We start from the raw sequence: 20,327 nt of genomic DNA on the forward strand, positions 1-20,327 counted from the left end.
CCCTTATCTTCGATGCTGCGCTGGAGGTTTTGTTTGAGAAAGGTTTTGTACGTTTGGTCAGTTTTAATCTAAATTCAAAATTACTTCAATTCGAACTTTTAAACTTTAAACTTCAACTTTTGTATTTTTAAATAACTTTTTTTTAATATATTTTTATTCTCAATTTTTTATTATTTTGGTACTTAAAAATTAAAATAACGAGTATAAATAAAACAATCTAATTAGTTAAGGGATTGATGTTATCTTTTGACTTTGAGATTTTTAAATTCGAATATTACGTATGTATGAATATAAACGTGTATTCTCAAACAATTGATAATTTTTGAATTAATATTACCTTGTATTTCATTCAGGCTTATAAAATAAATCAAAATAACAAAACTGATAAAGTTGAAGGGTACAAAAGTCGTTCTACCTTTTTTTTCCTATAATATCCCGCTTGGCGCATGTACCATCCAATGTTTTCAAAACCGGATCGGACATTGAACCGGTAAAGGTACTGATTCACTGGTTCAACCGGGTTCAATCGCTGTTGAACCGGATTTTATATAAAATAATATTTTTTTAATTTTACATAATATTCAAAGTAATATTAATATATATGTAACACTTTTTTTAAGTTTACAATATTAAAGGGTATAAAAATATCACAAGTCATAACATGTATAAATGAAAAACCATAAAATCAAGTGAAACAAAATGATTCAAATCAACTACAACATAATATTTAAGGTATAACATATTAAATAATAAATATAATTATATAACTATAATCAAAAAAATAAAATTGTGACTTAAAAAATCATAACAAATAATGTCATTTGGTTTAATTGTTTTAAAAAAACAATCCCACATGGCTAAGAAACATAGAAGAGTATCCCAAAAGTTTAAAGAGTAAAAATATGAAAACAAAACAATCTCACATGGCTAAGAAATATACCCAACTTACTTCTATAAATAATAGATGTAATTTGACATTGAAAATCATGGAGCCTTTTGGTGAGCACAAAGCGAACTATTCTTTCGCTTCAATTGAGTTCAAATTTTAGGCTTCAATTAAGCTCAAATTTTAAATTTTTTTTTGAGTTCGAGCCTTTTCGATTTCAAGTTTTAATATTATATTTCGAGTTGATAATTTTTAGCTCGTGAGTTTTTGAGTTAAGTTGAGTTTACTTTTAAAGTTTTCGAGTTCGAGTCGAGCTCAGCAATACTCGAATTTGAATCGGCTCGTTGAACAAACGACGTCGTTTGGTTTATTTTTTTTAAAGAAAAAAAGTGAACCGGAGGTTCAAACCGGTTTTGCCGGTTTTCAGCCGGTTCACCCCGATTTTTCCGATTTTCAACCGGGTCTTCCGGTTCTTTACCGGTTCTGTGCTAATCCAGTTTTGAGAGTTAACTTGAACGGACAGACCACCGATTTACGGTTCAACCGATCGAATCGGTCGATCTGGTCCGATTTTAATAACATTGGTACCATCCATCATTCATAGCCATATAATATACTAATATATTCATGAGAAATAAATACAGCCACGTTTTTCATTTTTGAATTTTGGACTTATCCCTATATTTCTGATTTTCCCGTGACTTCCTTCAAAACTTTCTTCTTTTTATTCCCTCCAACTTCGTAGCCAAATCGTTAGTATCCGGCGGCAACCTTTCCCTTTCTTCTCCGACATCGAAGCGTAATTTCCCCCCTTTTGTTGTTCTGATGTGATTACGGTATTCTGTTATTTTTTTTGTAACCTAGATTTTACATTTCTAAGTTCTTTGATCCAATTCATGTGAAATTTGGGATTTAGTTTGTGGCTTGCTCTAGATTTGACTTTTCTTTTCGAAGAAAAAGGGGAATAAGGTCAAAATTGTCTGGTATCGGAGACGATGTCGAATTTAGCCGTTATGTTTAGATTTCGTTAAGTTTTGCAGTTATACTTTCATTTGGGTTGATTATTGGATTAAAACTGTTGAAAGTCAACTAAACTGTGTCAATTACATTAATAAATCGTTCAATGAAATATTCTAATCCTGTTAATTTTTATTTATTGAATTAGAATGTGTAGTTGCAAATATCGGTACATATTTTGTATCCGAAGCCCCCAATTCCTCTCTGATGAACAGTTCCAAATTAATAAGCCTCGTGAAGCATTTTTTTTGTATTAGAATTTATTTTATTTAAAAAAACAATGTTTAAATCTTCTACAATAGAATAGTGGGACTATAGATAGAGATGAGATATAAAAACTAAGCTGGGAATGACAATATTGAGGTCTATACTAATGGGGTGTATGTTTTAGTTCAGAAATGAAGAATAATTTCTTTTTAGATTCTGTTTCTAATTTTATACTTTTATTTGGCGTTTGAGTTTTGACTTGTTTGTGGCCGCGATAGTTTGGTTTTGTTGTTCATGTAGTAATTTCTACATTCTAGTTTCTTTGTATAAATCCTTTCTTTTCTTCACGTGCTGTCCAATTTTGACATCCTTGACAGCAAGATCCAATAGTTCGTCTGAACATATTCAGTATGAAGTTCTTAGAATACACTCCGCTCAACCGGTAATTTAAACCTCCACTCTCTTAGTTCCTAGATTCATGATCTTTGTCACTTTCTGCCTTTTGATTTGAAGTCTGACTTAATTTGTATCTTATTTTCTAGAATAAATAGTTTCTTGAATGATTTAAACCTCGGTGAGCGTACCATCAAAGGAAGCCTTGAAGCATACTCATGTAAGTTCACCTATATAAGTTGTCTCCTTGCTTTTGGAGATATTTGATTCAAACTCCGTTCTCCCCTATGCTTCTAGGCAAACACACTGGAACTGATAAAAGACTCTCTCTCAGTTTGGAGAATGAGGCTTGAGAACATACAAAATATCATGTGATTGGTTCCTATTTCTTTAGAATTTTATTATTGTTGCGATTGAGGGTTTCTGATGTTTGTTTTATATCAGATCGTTGACTATCTTGGGAAATCTTCAGATACCGACTCCAGCTCACCCGTTGAATTCCTATTGATCAGATCAAGGTTGTAAATATTATATGGAGTTATAAATGGTTTCCTTCCCGTTTTCATTCTTATTTATTTGACCAGATTTCTATCATGTGCATTTCAGCCGGAAGACATTGATCTATTTGGTGCTTACCCTCTATCACATGTATCCTGATTATGACTTCAGGTATCTCTTTATATGTTTCATCAGTACATTTTCATTCAAAGAGTGTTTAAAAGAGGATTATGGGTAATGCCACTGTCAGCTTATTGGGCGACTTGACAACCCACTATATAATCTTCTTTTATTTGCTTTGGGAGTGTTGTCAAAAGGTTTTGACGGACAGTTCAGCCTACTGTCGCTCTAGGAGGAGCTGAGAGTTCAATTCTCTCCATTTCCCAAATCTAATCCTGCTGATTGTATGGGTTTGTTAGTATCTGATTCAAGTAATTTTTTGTGCCATTGAGTGCTTTATACTGACATTCATGTCTGTCTTGATATGGTTCCCTTATATTTTGATATTGCATGTGCCTTTGTGGTTTCCAGTGCAGTTAAAGTACACCAGTTCTTCACAGAGGAAAGCTGGGATACTTTTAAACAGATTTTTGATACCTTCATGCTTGAAGCATCAAAGGTATTGCATAAGTATTCATTTATCCACTTGACATGGATCTCAAAAGTTTACAGGCCAAAATTGTGAGAGAGAATATGCATTTCCTCAAATGATTTAATTTGCAGTTACTATTGTTGCACTCACCTATCTTCTCTTCTTGCGGTTTTTGTATTGGTCATGAATATAGCTTATGTGGTTTTGGTCTAGAATTTGTCCATAGGTTGTTTCATGATTTTTTTAGACTAATGAGTCATGACCCTTACTGCAAATGCTGTGTTGTGTGCATGTCATTTTGGGTGGAAGAGAGGCACGTGGGGAAGATGCTGTTGGTGTTTATAGTGGTTTGTAGTATGCGAAACAAGCAATTTCTAGCATTCATTTGATTATGATGTCTTGTCGTAAATAAGTCACTTTGCATTGCATGTAAATTTCTTGCTTCACATCATTGACAGGAATGGGTTGAGACATATGGAGGCAGTTCACTCCTGGAAACAATTTATAACGCTCTAGATGAGGTGAGCGTAATTTTTAAATGGTTAATGCAAGTCCCAGCATGTGGTGATTTTAAAATACCGGGTAATGCAGGTAGTGAAACTATCAGAGTGCGAAATTTATAGTTATAATCCAGATTCCGATGCAGATCCCTTTCCAGAGAGAGGAGTTATGTAAGTGTGTGTGCATTTAATTAATACATCAATGACTTGTCATTGGGCCATAATTGATCATTAATAGTTGGGATTTATGTTTCCAGATGGTCCTTCGGTTTCTTCTTTTACAATAGGAAACTAAAGCGTGTAGTGAGTTTCAGCTTTTGCTGCTTAAGGTGGGTCTAATTATTTCCCTGATAATTTATAGCTATTTACAAGCTTCGATGATTTTCTTTAGGACCTCATTACCATATTTTGTTACTGGCAGTAACTTGGTGGCTGATGGTTTCGTTGCTGACAACTTGTGTTACGAGGAAGATGGTGAAATATTCGATAACATGGACATATGATCACTGTACATATTGCTTGTACAACGTGTCAATACCTTTGACACCGGTGTGTACTTATGTTATATAGCATATTACTCGCATGAGAAGAGCATATTCAATTTTCTGCTTTGCCGTGTATATGTAGTCTGTTACCCTGATTTGGAGTTCGAGTGCGATGCGAGTATGTTTAATTGTTTTTTAACTGTTTTCTTATGTTTGGAGGTTTACATTTCTGTAGTGATGTTAGAACAGGACATATGCTAAACATGGTACTGTGTCATTCTGTCGATTGAAGTTCAGCTTTTGCTCTTTTATATAAAGGAGATGCAGGTTACCGATGTTCTCTGTACGAGCCCAGTTAAAATGTCAACATTAAATCAACTTCAAGTGCAGCTACTGAAATCTCTCGAAATCTTCACTCTTTGCCTTCAATTACATCTGAAAATGACTTGTAAACCTTATTATGATCGTCTCTCATTGGTTGTCCGCTGATTCCGTTATCAAGAAGTGTATCTACGGCTTCTTGTACCAATTTTTCCCTAGATTTCTGATATTTTGTTGAATGCATCCATAACCTGAAGCGCAAAAACAAACGTTCAATCAAATCATCTGCTATAAGTTTAAGCAAGGATACGATGTGCAATAGAATCTAATGTATTTGTGAAACGTCTAAAGAAAATTACCAGGGTAGAAAATTAAAGGTAAACACGTGGAAAGATGTAAATTTTTTTCTCCATTGATGTAATTCATTGAAAAAAAAAATGAAATATAAGTTTTTAAAAATAATTCTAAAAGCACTCCAACACCTTTTATCTTAAAATTAGGCCTTTTTTCCTAATATTTATAAAATTATGATTTTTTTTGTTATTTCTTTTAGGGTAAACTATCTATTTAGTACCTCATTTGTCTTAGTGTTTTAGTTTTAACCATCCAACTATTTTTAAATTATATTTTATTTTTATATTGATACTCCATAAATAGTGATGTGGCATGACATAATAACAACTTTACTCTCAAAATTTATATATTCTATCAAATTGATAATAATTTAATAAATTTTTAATATTTAAAATTATTATTAAATTATTTAATAAGTTAATAATGATTATCATTAATGGATTAATAAATTATTTTAAATTAAAATGAAGACCAAATTGATAAAAAAATATTAAAGAATTATTAAATTATTTTAAATTAAAACTAATTTAATTGCATGTATAAGTTTTTTTAATCTAAAATGATTATAAATAATGATATATGTTTTAAAAACTCTAAAATATTTAAATATATAAATTTTAAAGACTAAAACTGTTATTTTATTATATTACATCACATTTACGATTAGTTAATAGACAAACTTAACAACATAGTATCGAAATAAAAATATAACATTAAATCTAATAAAAGAAATAATTGATAAAAAAAGAAGATAATTTATTTTATTTTTAGGGTATCTGGACACACATGGGTGTTGGTGTTAGAGAAATTTTCGAGTGTCTCGTGGAGGAGGAATGTGGTGATATTGATGTAAAGATGCACCTCGACTTTCATGGGAGTCGTGAAATTTGCGAGTTTATTATGTCCTGTAAAATATATTTACAAAATGTTACCTTGAGTTCTTGTACATTCAGTATTTACTCAAAATTCTCTACTTAAACAAGAATATCATGTTGCTATGACAATTTCAATCGACTCAACAAAATGATTTGTTATTTTTAATGATGGATCTATTTTATTGTTAAATGTATACTGTCGATTTTGTTTATTTTCATATTATATCGAAAAATTATCATGCTAAAGAATTAATTATTTAAAATTGACATACTTTAAATTATAAAAATCAATAAAAAATAATTTTGAATTAATATATTTTTGTAATATGAAAAAACATTAACTAGACATCTAAAATTATATATAACACACCAAATTTTATATCTATACCCAACATTAGATTTAACAAAATGATACACGACAGAAGTGACACATACTACATGAACAGAACACATGTTTCTTGTATATGTGATGTAGAAATTTGTGTTTATGCATGTTGACATGAATACCAAACTTTTATTTCGTGTTTTGTATTTATTTATGTCACATGAAAAATTAATTAATATTTTATTATCGAGTTGGGTCAAATCAGATATTGAATCGGGTCGGTGAATATGTTATTCAATTGATAAAAAATTAATTATGAATTTTTTATCAATTAAAATTTTCAACTAGATTTTATGTTTAACTATAAATATAATATTTTCCTGAATCAGAAGAAAATAATAAAATAATGATTATGTTTATTTATAAATATAATATTTTCATTGATTTGATTTGATTTGATTCGAATTGAATTTGTTAGGTCTAATTGTTGGGAAATAAAACGAGTAATTTCCCTATAACCAGATTAGTGAGAATGCGAAATAAAAGCGGAAAAATAATACCCGAAATTGATAACGGAGTTCAGCCAATTATGCATACGTCTTCGGACTACTGCAGATCTTTTACTAGAGAGCTAGAATGATTTGGGGATGATTTTGAAGTTAAATGTGTTAGGGTATTTATAGTTGAAGTTTAAAGACTAATATTGTAAATACCCTAAAGTATATTGGGATTAAAATGTAATTAACCCTATTACAATTTCAATAAAATTGGGCGGTACATCTTTGAATTCTAAGCAGCCCACCTTTGAATTCTAAGCAGCCGCCGGCTGCTAGCATCCATTTTTGACCAACAATCTCCCACTTGAAGACTGATTTTAATCTGTCTTCACACCTCGATCAATGCAACAACATTTCTGGTCTTGTTACTCTAGCATGCCAACTGAAGCTGAACACAACTTCAGTTTGTCCGTAGTCATCGTCCTTGTTAACAGCTCCACTGCTTCACAATATCTGGTCTAGTACAAACCATGACATACTCAAAATTGCGTCAGCCCTTCTTATTACATGAAGTTTGACACTCCTCGCATTGAACCCTTATCATTGGAGTTCTTTGCACCACCATGCATCGACACTTTCTCACGGCAAAGTCTGATGCCCTTTCTTGCCTCCTTCCTTCTAACACGAAGGTTGGAGCTCACTTCCCACCTTGCAAATGAGTAGTTTCTCTATGGTTGCCTTGTCCCTTAACATCTTGGCTCCCTTCGACTCTTGTCTATTAGTCTTTAAAGGATTGTTCCTGACTTGAACATCCTCGGCGAGCCCTTGCTTCGACCCTTCTCTTATGATGGTCTTTGAAGCCATGTTCTCTACTCGAACATGCTCGGTAAACTCCTTGGACATGGCTAACTTCTCCTCCTGCACTTGGATTCTACTTCCCTTGGCAGAAATGAACCGTATTGAGCCAACTCTCAATGCCCCCTCGATCCTGGGTTCGTCATCTTCTCTGGACAACTCGATCATGGGTTCATCCATCACATTGGATGACTCGGCTCCCCTCGGGTAGTCTCGCAATACTTCTGGCATCTTAAGTTTACACCCCTCGTTTGCTCGACTCTTACCATCGGCTTAGTATCTTTGACACTTGAACTTGTGTCAAGACTGCACACATCTTCTCCAGACTCACCATCTGGTGCATCATTGAGTGAACTTTCTCTGCCACTCGAGGAACAACATTCCTCATCCTTTGACTTGCCTTCATCATGGATTCGCTTGCCACTTCCCTCGGTTTTTGACTTTGTTTTGGAAGTCTTGTTTTACTTGACTCCAAATTCTTTGATTGACTCGACGGTTGTCAAGGCTTTAGACAGTTCCTTGACTTCCCTTCGCTCCAACACTTTCTTCGTCCATGGCTTCAATCCGAACATGAAGGTGAAGAACCCATCCTTTTCAGTTAAACTCGAAACTTTGAGCATGAGTCTTCTGAATCGGTTCACATACTCCTTAAGTGTCCCTTTATGCCTGAGACGCCTCAACTTGGACCACGCCTCCATCCTGGCATACTGTGAGCGGACTTGCTCACTTTGCACCATCGGCTTGACAGCTTTATCTCTTACTATCGCACCGGGTCCCTTTTTGTGCTCGACTGCTTTGACATCTACAGTCTCGCCACGTCTCGATCCTGGATTGATTACTTGAGAGCTTGTAGTCGCACCATGCTTGTCCCTTGATTCAGCTACTTTAGAACATATAGCCTCACAAAGTCTTGCTCCTGACTTGATTACTTGAACACTCGCAATCGCATCGGGCTTTCTTCTGGGTTCGATTGCCTCAACATCAACAGTCTTACCTTGTCTCGATCCTTGCTTGGTCGCATTGATCCCCTCAATCGAACCAAGTCTTTTTCCTGGCTTGGCAGCTTTAACACTTGCAATCGCGCCAATTCATGCTACTTCTCCTTCTCTCATCCTCTTCATGATGGTTGTAAGGCGATGCTTCTCGGGACATCCTCTAATCATGTGAGGACTATCACAGAAATAACACTTTAATTTTTCTTTGCGCACCTTATTCTTCACACCGGACTTAGCCTTGCCATTATTTCCCGATGGCTTTCCTTGGCTACGGACAGTCGATGACTCACATTGGTCATTCGAAGAGCTTCCTCTACCATCTCCCAGCTGTACCTTTTCCCAGTCTCCCCCATTATTGCCACTATCTCTGGGCATGGGCATGGACGACACATCGCTATTTGGCTTGACACCTGCAAGCTCAGTCAGCTTTCCGACTATAGCTATGGCCTCCGAAAGTCTCTGGGCATCACCTTACTCTCTCCCGAGCATTGCCCCTGGTCTAAGTCCTTCCAAGAAGGTCTTGAGCGCACCATCCAACTTCTCAATTTTCACATTCCATTCGTCTGCAACCATTGCTCCTACTCGAATCTAGTTTCGTTTAGATCGTTTCTGACAATTTCTGCGAACCACCGTGTATTAGAACACCTCCGTCGACATACTCGTATCGCCGACCAAATTTTACTATTCACGAAATTTACTATTCACGTGAATAGTAACCTCGCAGAAAAATTAACAAAATTCACAACCAAAAGCTCATGATACAAGTTGTTGGGAAATAAAACGAATAATTTCCCTATAACCATATTAGTAAGAATGCGAAATAAAAGCGGAAAAATAATACCCGAAATTAATAACGGAGTTCAACCAATTATGCCTACGTCTCCGGACTACTGTAGATCTTTTATTAAAGAGAAAATTTACAGGTGTTTACAAAACACTCGAGAGAGAACTAAAATTATTTAGGGATGATTTTGAAGTTAAATAAGTTAAGGTATTTATAATTAAAGCTTAAAGATTAATTTTATAAATATCCTAAAGTGTGTATAGATTAAAATATAATTAACCCTATTACAATTTCAACAAAATTGGACAGCCCATCTTTAAGCAGCTGCCCGGCTGCTAGTATCCATTTTTTACCAACACTAATTTCATATAATTTATTTAGATTATATTTTGTATACAGTTTTTTGTGGATTATCGATTATGTATTTTATTTAATATATATTTATTTATTTTTCATGAAATGATTACCTGATTGAAAAATGAAAAAGGTGACAGAATTGACATGAAAATAGTTGGATAAAACCACCACAGCGGTCCTTGACGCGAAAAACTTATGGTAACCTCCTTTCAAAGTAACTGCAACTACGTATTTTAAACACTAAAATTTGTAATAATACGAGCTTATATTCATGGTTAGGGTTGGGTACAAGATCGAATCTGACATGTTTTAATTTGATTTAATCTTATTATGTCAGCTTTTTTATATAAAAAAAAATTAGAGGTCTCAATTATAAAGGTAGAAAGTAAGATTGAAAAAAAATTAGAGACCTCAATTATAAAGTAAAAAGTGAGATTAAAAAATTAGGAGTTTCAATTATAAAGGTAGAAAGTGAGATTGAAAAAAACTTAAGGACCTCAATTATAAAGGTAAAATGAGATTATAAAAAACATAGACTTAAATTATAAAAATAAAAAAGTGAAATTGAAAAAAATAGGACAATTATTATAAAGATAAAAAATAAGATTTAAAAAGTTAGGGGCCTTCATTACAGAGATGAAAAAATAGATGCCCTAATTACAAAGATGAAAAAATGAGGGCCCTAGGCAATCACTCAAGGCACCCCCCTAATAGTCGGCTCTGATGTTATGTCATCATCGGAAAAAATTAAAAAAAATCCAACATTAGCGGTTCTATTAATTTTTTAACGATAGGTGACCAAAATAAAATTAAAATGTAATGTTAGGGTGATTTTAAAAAATAAATAATTGGGTGGCTAAAATAGAACCAAAGTGATAGATGGGTGGCTAAATATAAAGTTTACCCTATAATATATATTACCCAAAGAAAAAGGATAAATAATATAACCTATAACTTGATCTAATGTAGGGATATTAAATTCCAAGCAAAAAAGATCGTAGGGACTTGACGTGAAAAAACAAAAACTGCAAGAGAGTACATGCGCAATTTAACTTATTCAAAACATATGTTCAACAAAAATCATATAACATTTTTATTATATAACGTACACGATCGATAAAAATCAATTTGATTTATCGTATAATTTGAAAGAATAATGAAGAAAATGGTTGTCATTTTTTTCCATATGTATGGGGTAAGGGGAGGTAAGATAGTAGGCTGCCCCAACATCAGGTTGAGAGTAATTTCCGTAAGAGACCTCCGAATTATGAAATGCACTCTGTGAGACTCGATCCCACGACCTCAAGATTAAAAATTTTGTGCTCTACCAATTGAGTTATATGACCATTTTTTATGAAAATTAATGTTTATTCATTAATTGAGAGAAGGTTTAATCTATTCGTTGATTAAAAAAAAAGTACATGTCTTTTCATGGAAGTGATTTCTACCTATACATTAAAAAGACATTCTTTTTCGTCAGATATATAAATGACTTTGTATTAGTGTTTATTTTCACAATATCCTCACATTTCAATTTAAAGTTATATATATCAAAATTTACCACATGGAATTTCAAGGACAAATCGAGGCTAGATATGTGAGGAGGTTGACTCGAACGGAAATTGACCGACGCATAGTACTATTTCCATTTGTTGTTGTGGCTGCCTACTTTGATTTTGAAGAAGGTTTACTATTTCCCGTTGATGTGATCGACCGTTTGGGTAATGAGTGGACATTTCTGGGCGCCTCCCATACACATGATCAATTTGAAATTTACGTGCCTTTTAATTGACCACAATTTTCAATGATGAAAGGTCTTAAAGCCAACGATGTTGTCGTGTTTACAGAAAGGCCTCAAGGAAATGATGAAGTCCCTCAGGTCAGGTTTAAAGTTGAAATCCATAGATAAATCAGATTATTTAGAGTGGACATGTGAGAAGAACTTAATGTGTAATGTACAAATTTTTCTTCGATGAGGGGAACCACGACAAAAATAAAATTGTCATCTATGACTAATTTTTTTCATATGTAATAAAGTACGTGGTTTCAAATATTTTTTCATCTTCTTTATTTTTGTTCAATCTAAATTAAATTTAAAAAATTTAAAATTGCATTTTTTGGGTGCATAATACAAATTTTTATCTTATGAAGAAAAAAAATTTAATTTTAATATTAAAACAAATTCACTAATCTTTCTAAAAAAATATTTCTTCTTTTATATTTTACCCATGTTACTACATGATAAATGAATTTGTAATCAAGTAAATTAAGATTACTAGAAAATAGGCATTAATTCTAAAACAGTCATTAAATTTTCATTAGTATGCATCTTAAAGAGTCCTACGAATTCATTCTTTTATCTTTCTCTATACTTGAAATAGGAAAAAATAGCTTGAATTTTTAAATACAAACCTTCAAATTATTATAGATTAGACAAAGGAAAAAGTTCCAAAATTTAATGTACTTCACAGGTTGTTCAATTCTAAGAAAAATAAAATCATAGAGACAAAATGTAAAAAAAGGCAACAAAAAAATATTAGAATGGATGATTTAATTTATCATTCGATTTTGAATAGAATTTTTTTATTATTAGTATTTTAAACAAAAATTAAGAGAGGAACTTTTTTTTACAAATAATATTGTTTCTGAATTTATTTTATATTAAATGTGAATTTTAAATTAAAAAAAATCAATATGATTCTTTGATCAATTGAGTTTGTCACCGACTGATAGAGTGCTAATTTGATAGTTCATAGTGTTATGTGATAGTCTATCGTAAATGAAAACATGACATTAAGACTTAAAAATTTAAAGGCTTAATAATTTTTTTTAGAAAATCTTAGTGATTATTCAATGAGGCATGTACTAAAAAGTATATCTAAAAACATTTGAACTGTGATGGATTTTTAATGATTCTATCGACAATGAAATCATACTTTTCACTGAAAAGATAACTTTAAAAAATGAAAAACGTTATAGAATAATATATTATTAAAAAGTATATCTAAAAACATTTGAACTGTGATGGATTTTTAAGGTGAAATATAAATATATTTAGGTCGATATGTCTTCTTATAGATCAATTTTATTATCAATTACCTTTTTAACGCATCTTCAAACATTTCAATTCAACATTCAAACTCAAGATACACAACTTTAACAAAAAGCAACATAATTAGAAAATTTCGTATACATGAATTCTTAGGCATGGAAGCACTAAGGTTGACTCCAGAATGGCCCTTTCCAATCTTCCAAAAAATGCGGACAATCTCACCGTCATTTTTGAAACCAATCCCCATCCCTTCTATACTTAGTTTACTTAATATTGAAGGAGAGGACCTGGATTGTGTCAGAGATGGCCCAAGAAAATGCTGAGATGATGGTTACCAGTTAGCTTCAAACACAACCTTCTCATTTGAAGGGAAAGGATATTGCACCAAGACTGCTTCTGGAGCCATGGGTGTTAATTCTTGGGCAACCAACACCAATTTGGCCAATAGTACCCATCCCTCTAGAGTGGAAACAAGCCCAAATTCCCAAGGGTATTTAGAAAGGCTAAAAGAGTGTGTGAGCTCCGAGATGTAAAATCCTCAGTCACACCATGATGCCTACCTCAACATGTCATAAAAACATTTATTTACGTCTTCATACCTATGCCTCTACTATGCACATGTAGTGAATGCATATAGTATAGTATAGTATAGTATAGTTGTGAGGCATTGAGCTCGTAAGCTCAGCATTCGGAATGTGTTTCTGTACGCAAGTTATTAGAAGACTGTCCGTGAAGCGCTATATTCACCATATATTCTAGCACAACCGAGGCTTAGAGTGCGTCTTGATTTGTATTAGTGAGCGAATATTATTGTAGACCCTTTTATATTCAGTCGCAACTCTATTTTGATTTAAACTCAATGTATTATTTTGGATGATTTGAGAGCTCCCGTATTTTGTAAACTTTGATTATTATGTTTTATTTCATTTACCTTGGATGGATTTTATATGGTGTTTTAAAAGAAAAATTTTAGGTTAACCATTTCGGTCGTTCCGTGTGACATCAAAATTTGTTAATCTTTAGATCGGACTGAATTAGAGTGTTACAATATATCTATAATTTGTTATCATGGTCTAAATAGAAATCTTGTTTCATCAAATTAAATAAAATTATACAAAAAGATAAAACATTTTCATCTAAATGAGCAAATATTTAACACTACAATATCTTCAAAGTATCATCTAATTTAATTTTTATTTATTAAAAAATTAAATAGGCTAACAAACAATAAAAGCTATCAAAGTAAACTATATAAAATTTTATTTGACTTTCTAATAAAAAAATCTTAAACTCCAAATTTCATTCCTCAAAAAAAATATAAAATTTAAATTCTAGTATGTTGAGTTAATCGATCGACGGAATCGGCCAAGAGGGGGGTGAATTGGCAATTAAAAATTTCGTGGAAGCTTTTGCAGAAAATTGAAAGTAATTGCACAGCGATTTACAGTGGTTCGACTTTCTCAAACAAAGTCTACGTCCACTACCTTAGCTATCCACACTAAGGATTTTCCAACAAATTCACTAATTTGTTCTTTCTTTTGAGGCCAAAGAGATAACCTTACAAATCCCTCAAGAGTATACCCCAACTCTTGAGAACACTCTTTTTCCCAAAGAGAATATTACAAATTTGCAAACTTACAAGAAAACCTCACAAGGTAAGATGTTTGCACAATTCTAGAACAAGAAAAGAACACTCAAAGATAATTACAAATGAGCACAAATGGTGTTCTTGAAAGCAAAATGAATATTGAAAGGAAAATTGGCTTGATTTGCACAAACTTGGTGTTTGATGCTTTCTCTCTTGTTTCTCTATGATTTCTTGTTGATCAAGGGCTTCAGAACTTGTTTAAATACACCTTGAATCACTTCTGAACGTTGGGGATGATTAGTGAAGATCATATAGTCGTTTTAGTGTGAAAACAATTAATAAAACAGTTTGGAGCGTGGGGGGAATCGGTACCCCCTATGGGGAATCGGTTCCCTAAGTGTAAAATTCAAATATTTCGACCGTTGAACAGGGGGGAATCGGTACCCCCTATGGGGGAATCGGTTCCCTCCGAGCATTCTGGAAATCTCGGAGCCAAACCATTCAGGGGGAATCGGTACCCCCTTGGGGGGGAATCGGTTCACTCTGAGCAATATGGAATTTTTGACTTTGAAATGGTTCGAAATACTTTGAAAGATTATTTTGAAATTATTTTAAGATTAAAACTTAATTTTACACTTAAGTAAGGATTAAAAATGATTTTTGAAATATTTGGAGTAATGTTTTGATATTCGAATAATTATATCGAATATACTTAGAAAATCATTTTGGAAAATCTTAAAATTCATTTAACTTAATTTGTTATATCGAAATATCAAAAAGTTTTCAACAATCTCCCACTTTTTGATATAACAAAACATTTTAGTAATTTTAAGATTTTGAAATCAAGTTTTGAAATTACTCCCCCTTACTTTAACACTTCTCCCATTTATCATTTTAAAAACACACTTAAAACACCACTTCTCCCCCTTTTTGTTAAATCAAAAAGATTCAAATAAACGTGAAAAATAGTAAGCCAATTGATTAGGTACATGTATGCATAAGCTGCTAAGATCACAATCAAGAGAACCCGTTAGCCATTAGTTCCATAATCAATATTCATAAACAATGTGATATGGTAAAATTGGTCATATTTGCTAATAATGATGTAAATGATGCAATAATGAATAAATCACACCAAACATATAAGTTCACACCATCCATAAATTCAAACATTTAATCATATATCTGGATCAGGAGGAGGAAAACGAGCTCGCATAGCGGTCATTTCGTTAGTGAGGTCATTAATACGTGCGTTGGTTGCTTCATTATTTGCACGTATTTCCCGAAGAATTTCTAATTGTTGAGCTCCCATTGTGGATAAATGGGACTCTATAGAATTAAAGTGCGAATCCATGGTCGCATATCGGTAATCAAATGTCTCCATAAAAGATTGAAAATATGGAGGCATTTGAGTCGATTGTTGTGCTTGCTCTTCGGGCTGCTCCTCGGCCTGCTCAGGTTCATCTTCAGCTTCATCGATGTCTCGCATTAGTTGCTCAAGCTCGAGATCTTCGTCAGCTTCGGGTGGAGCTTGTGAAGAACTAGCTCCCGGAGTAGTTGCAGAAGATCGAACCCATTCCCCGGTTTCCTTATCCTTAATCCATCCCGCTCTCGTTAAGGAAAGAAGGTTAATTTGTTTCTTAAGAGGAAAAACGGCATCTAGACCGACTCTAAACCCAGCTTTGGAAAACAGATTACTCAAAATACAACCGTAAACAAGAGATGAACAAAGTTTTTTATTAGGAACAAGATTTACGGTTTCAACAATTTCAGCAAAAATAATCTGAGGTAGGTTGATTTTAATATTGTTTTCGAAACAATGTAACCACCAAAGATCTAAGGCTCTAAGAGCAGAATAACGACCTCCAGATGGTCGAAACCACCAAGAAATCATTAGATGAAGAAAACGTTCATGAAGGTTTAGGACACTTGCACTATCCCTTCTTTTATAACGAGATCCTAAAACCTGTTTTTCATTTGAAATCCCTTCATTATCTAATCCGAATGTATTGGCTATGTAAGCCGAGTCAATATATAAGAATTGTCCTAGAAGGTAGGAACGAATTCCTATGGTTTCGGTTTCAGTTTGGTCTTTAACAAAAACGACATTAGAATAGAAAATACGAACAAGTTGATGGTAAACGATGGGTTCAAGGTCAAAGAGTTTATCAAATTTCCACTCTTGTAAAAGAGGAAGATATTTAAAATTGATAGCTAACATAGCTTGACGAGAAGGAATACGTTCTTCCCGAATTTTGTAAGAGTCGAAATATTGATAATACCAAAAACGATGATTTCTAGGACCAGGATGATTGAAACACGAATTTTGGATAGTCAAATTAGGATCAATATGATTAGGATTAGAAATTGGAATAGGTGGAGGATTTGGAGGTGGATTTGGTTGTCGGTGTGAACGACTAGATGAAGACCTAGCACGTTTAGGATTAGACATGGTGAAGGAAATCGGAATAGATTGGATAACCTGCAATTTTAAAAACAAATGTATGCAATTCAATTAATCCCAAAACTCAATTGAGTCCTCAATATTTCAAGGTTCTCTAAATCAATCCTAATGGGCAAAGTTTTTGAATTTTTTTTGAAAAAATATGGTTTTGAGAAACAATATATGTATAGTTTTCATAACAACAACATAATTTAATCAAAACACAATGATTTGAAAAACAACAAATTTTTTTTAATTTCGAAAATTTAAAATTTTTGGAAAATTTTTGTGTTTTTGATGAAATTAGTTGTAACATCTAGTTTCTAATCACTAAACAATCAATGCCCGATCACTATTTCAACCTAGAACTAATTAAAACTAATCCTATGTTCAAAATCAATGAAATAGAGAGTTTAGAAAAATTTACCTTGAAAGATGAAGATTGAGGGGATTTAGATGTGTTTGCACGATTTTAATGATGATTGCAAGTTTAGGAGATGATATTTGAAGTGATTTCCGATTAAAATCAATGATTTGAGGCAAGAATGGAGATTTGAGTGTTTGAGGAAGAGAAACGGCGGAATAGGTTTTGGGGTTTTGGGTGTTCTTGCCCGATTTTAATAGAACCCCAGGGGGGTATCGATTCCCCTGTGGGGGGGAATCGGTTCCCCTTCAAAGGGGGAATCGGTTCCTTCATGGGGGGATCGATTCCCTCCGCACCAAAATGCTAAAATCTGACTTTTAAGCACATAAAATGCTAAATTAATCTTCTCTAGTGGTATAGGCAACTCATATATTGAAAAATAATTATGTTCAAACAATTAAATTAATCTTTAATCGATATTTGAACATAAAATTAATTTTTCATCAAGAATCATAAACTCCCCCTAACTAATAGCAATGAATGCAATCAAAAATTACTATTATGAGCATTTTTCAGTATTTATTAAAAGTGCTGAATTATTTTAAACACTAAGTGAAGATAGGTGAGTTAAACCTAATTCTCTCCTAAGTGTCCAAAACCTTTCCTTATCTAAGGGTTTTGTAAAAATATCCGCTAATTGATGCAAATTATCAACATATTCTAGAACTACATCTTCCTTAGTGACATGGTCTCTAATGAAGTGATGTCTTATTTCAATGTGCTTAGTTCTAGAGTGTTGGATGGGATTTTTAGTGAGACAAATAGCACTAGTATTGTCACACTTGATAGGAATGGTACCTACTTCAATTCCATAATCAAAAAGTTGTTGTTTCATCCATAAAACTTGTGCACAACAACTACCGGCTGAAATGTATTCCGCTTCAGTGGTAGATAATGCAACACAATTTTGCTTCTTTGAAAACCAAGAAATCAGCATATTTCCAAGGAATTGACAAGTACCGGAGGTGCTTTTCCTATCTAATTTGCATTCTCCATATCCGCATCAGAAAAGGGATGCAAGGTAAAGCTAGAGTCTCTAGGATACCAAAGTCCTAAACTAGGAGTGTCCTTAAGGTATCTAAAGATTCTCTTAACAGCTAGTAAATGTGATTCCTTAGGACATGATTGAAATCTAGCACATAAGCAGACACTAAACATAATGTCCGGTCTACTTGCAGTTAGATAAAGCAAAGAGCCAATCATTGACCTATATAATTTAACATCTACACATTTACCTCCTTCATCTAAGTCAAGCTTTGTTGAAGAGCTCATTGGAGTGTCATGAGGTTTCCCATTTTCCAGTCCAAACTTCTTGAGCATATCTTTGACGTACTTAGCTTGATTAATGAAGATGCCATCTTTTCTTTGCTTGATTTGGAGTCCCAAGAAAAATGAGAGCTCCCCCATCATGCTCATCTCAAACTCACTTTGCATTAGCTTAGAAAATTCTTGGCAAAGAACATCATTAGTAGAACCAAATATTATATCATCAACATAAATTTGAACTACTAATAAATCTTTACCTTTATGCTTTAAAAACAATGTAGTGTCAACCTTTCCTTTTGAAAACCTTTTTCAATTAAAAAATTTGACAATCTTTCATACCAAGCTCTAGGAGCTTGTTTTAAACCATAAAGAGCTTTTGTCAATTTAAGAACATGATCTGGAAATTTTGAATCTTCAAAACCTGGAGGTTGTTCCACATACACTTCTTCTTTTGTAAAACCATTTAAAAATGCACTTTTAACATCCATTTGATATAATTTAAATTCATGAAAACATGCAAATGCTAATAACATTCTAATTGCTTCCATCCTAGCTACGGGAGCGTATGTTTCATCATAGTCTATGCCTTCTTCTTGAGTATAGCCTTGAGCAACAAGTCTAGCCTTGTTCCTCACTATATTACCACTTTCATCAAGTTTATTTCTAAAAACCCATCTAGTACCTACAGTAGATTTATTACTAGGCCTTTCAACTAATGTCCATACTTTACTTCTCTCAAATTGATTTAATTCTTCTTGCATAGCCATAATCCAATGTTCATCTTTTAATGCTTCTTTGATGTTCTTAGGCTCTATGCATGAAATAAATGCAACATAATTATAGATATTTCTAAGAGAAGATCGAGTAGTTACCCCTTTTGATGGATCACCTATAATTTCACCATCCTTGACATAGTTGTACTCTCTTGGAAAAAATACTTCCCTTTCTTCAATGATTGGATTCTCGAGGGGATCATGAGTTTCTTCATCTTTTGTTTCTTCCTTTGATGATGATTCTCCAACGTCATGTCTAACGTCATTTGCTTGTACAATACCTACATCATCATTCACACAAGAATCTTTCCTCGGAAGGGGATTATCAGCGAAAACAACATGTATAGACTCTTCTACAACTAAAGTTCTTTTATTAAATACACGATAGGCTTTAGAATTTAAGGAATAGCCCAGAAAAATTCCTTCATCACTTTTAGCATCAAATTTGCCAAGGTTTTCTTTACCGTTGTTTAAAACAAAACATTTACATCCAAAAGGATGAAAATAACTAATGTTAGGCTTTTTATTTTTGAAAATTTCATATGGAGTTTTCTTTAAACTTGGCCTAATCATTACTCGATTTACAACATAACAAGCGGTATTTGTGGCTTCCGCCCAAAAATATTTTGGCAAATTATTTTCACAAAGCATGGTTCTAGCCATTTCTTCTAAAGTTCGATTTTTCCTCTCAACAACTCCATTTTGTTGAGGGGTTCTAGGTGCTGAAAAATTATGGCTAATACCATTAGAATTACAAAACTCAATAAATCCAAGATTTTCAAATTTAGTTCCATGATCACTCCTAACACTAGTTATAGAGTAACATTTTTCATTTTGGAT

The 20,327-nt window shown here is 33.0% G+C and overlaps 1 protein-coding gene across 1 annotated transcript; it reads left to right on the top strand.

Moving 5' to 3' along the window:
- Positions 1-1,563: 1,563 nt before the first annotated feature.
- LOC120119722 (repressor of RNA polymerase III transcription MAF1 homolog) lies at positions 1,564-4,777 on the top strand. Its single transcript, XM_039139539.1, has 11 exons — positions 1,564-1,688; positions 2,459-2,552; positions 2,653-2,723; positions 2,801-2,850; positions 2,948-3,021; positions 3,110-3,172; positions 3,533-3,620; positions 4,052-4,114; positions 4,185-4,264; positions 4,351-4,422; positions 4,515-4,777. Exons 2-11 carry the CDS (start codon positions 2,521-2,523, stop codon positions 4,594-4,596), a joined length of 675 nt encoding a protein of 224 aa, XP_038995470.1. The 5' UTR covers positions 1,564-1,688; positions 2,459-2,520; the 3' UTR covers positions 4,597-4,777.
- Positions 4,778-20,327: the final 15,550 nt, after the last annotated feature.

This window comes from Hibiscus syriacus, unplaced genomic scaffold (genome assembly GCF_006381635.1).
Source record: "Hibiscus syriacus cultivar Baekdansim isolate YM2019G1 unplaced genomic scaffold, ASM638163v2 tig00110332_pilon, whole genome shotgun sequence".
NCBI lineage: Eukaryota > Viridiplantae > Streptophyta > Magnoliopsida > Malvales > Malvaceae > Hibiscus > Hibiscus syriacus.

Bases quoted from the DNA above. Each gene is read 5' to 3' on its own strand.
- LOC120119722 (XM_039139539.1), top strand. From the start codon at position 2,521: ATGAAGTTCTTAGAATACACTCCGCTCAACCG. The intron at 3,173-3,532 runs GTATCTCTTTAT...TGTGGTTTCCAG, and splicing joins TATCCTGATTATGACTTCAG to TGCAGTTAAAGTACACCAGT. The intron at 4,423-4,514 runs GTGGGTCTAATT...TGTTACTGGCAG, and splicing joins TTCAGCTTTTGCTGCTTAAG to TAACTTGGTGGCTGATGGTT.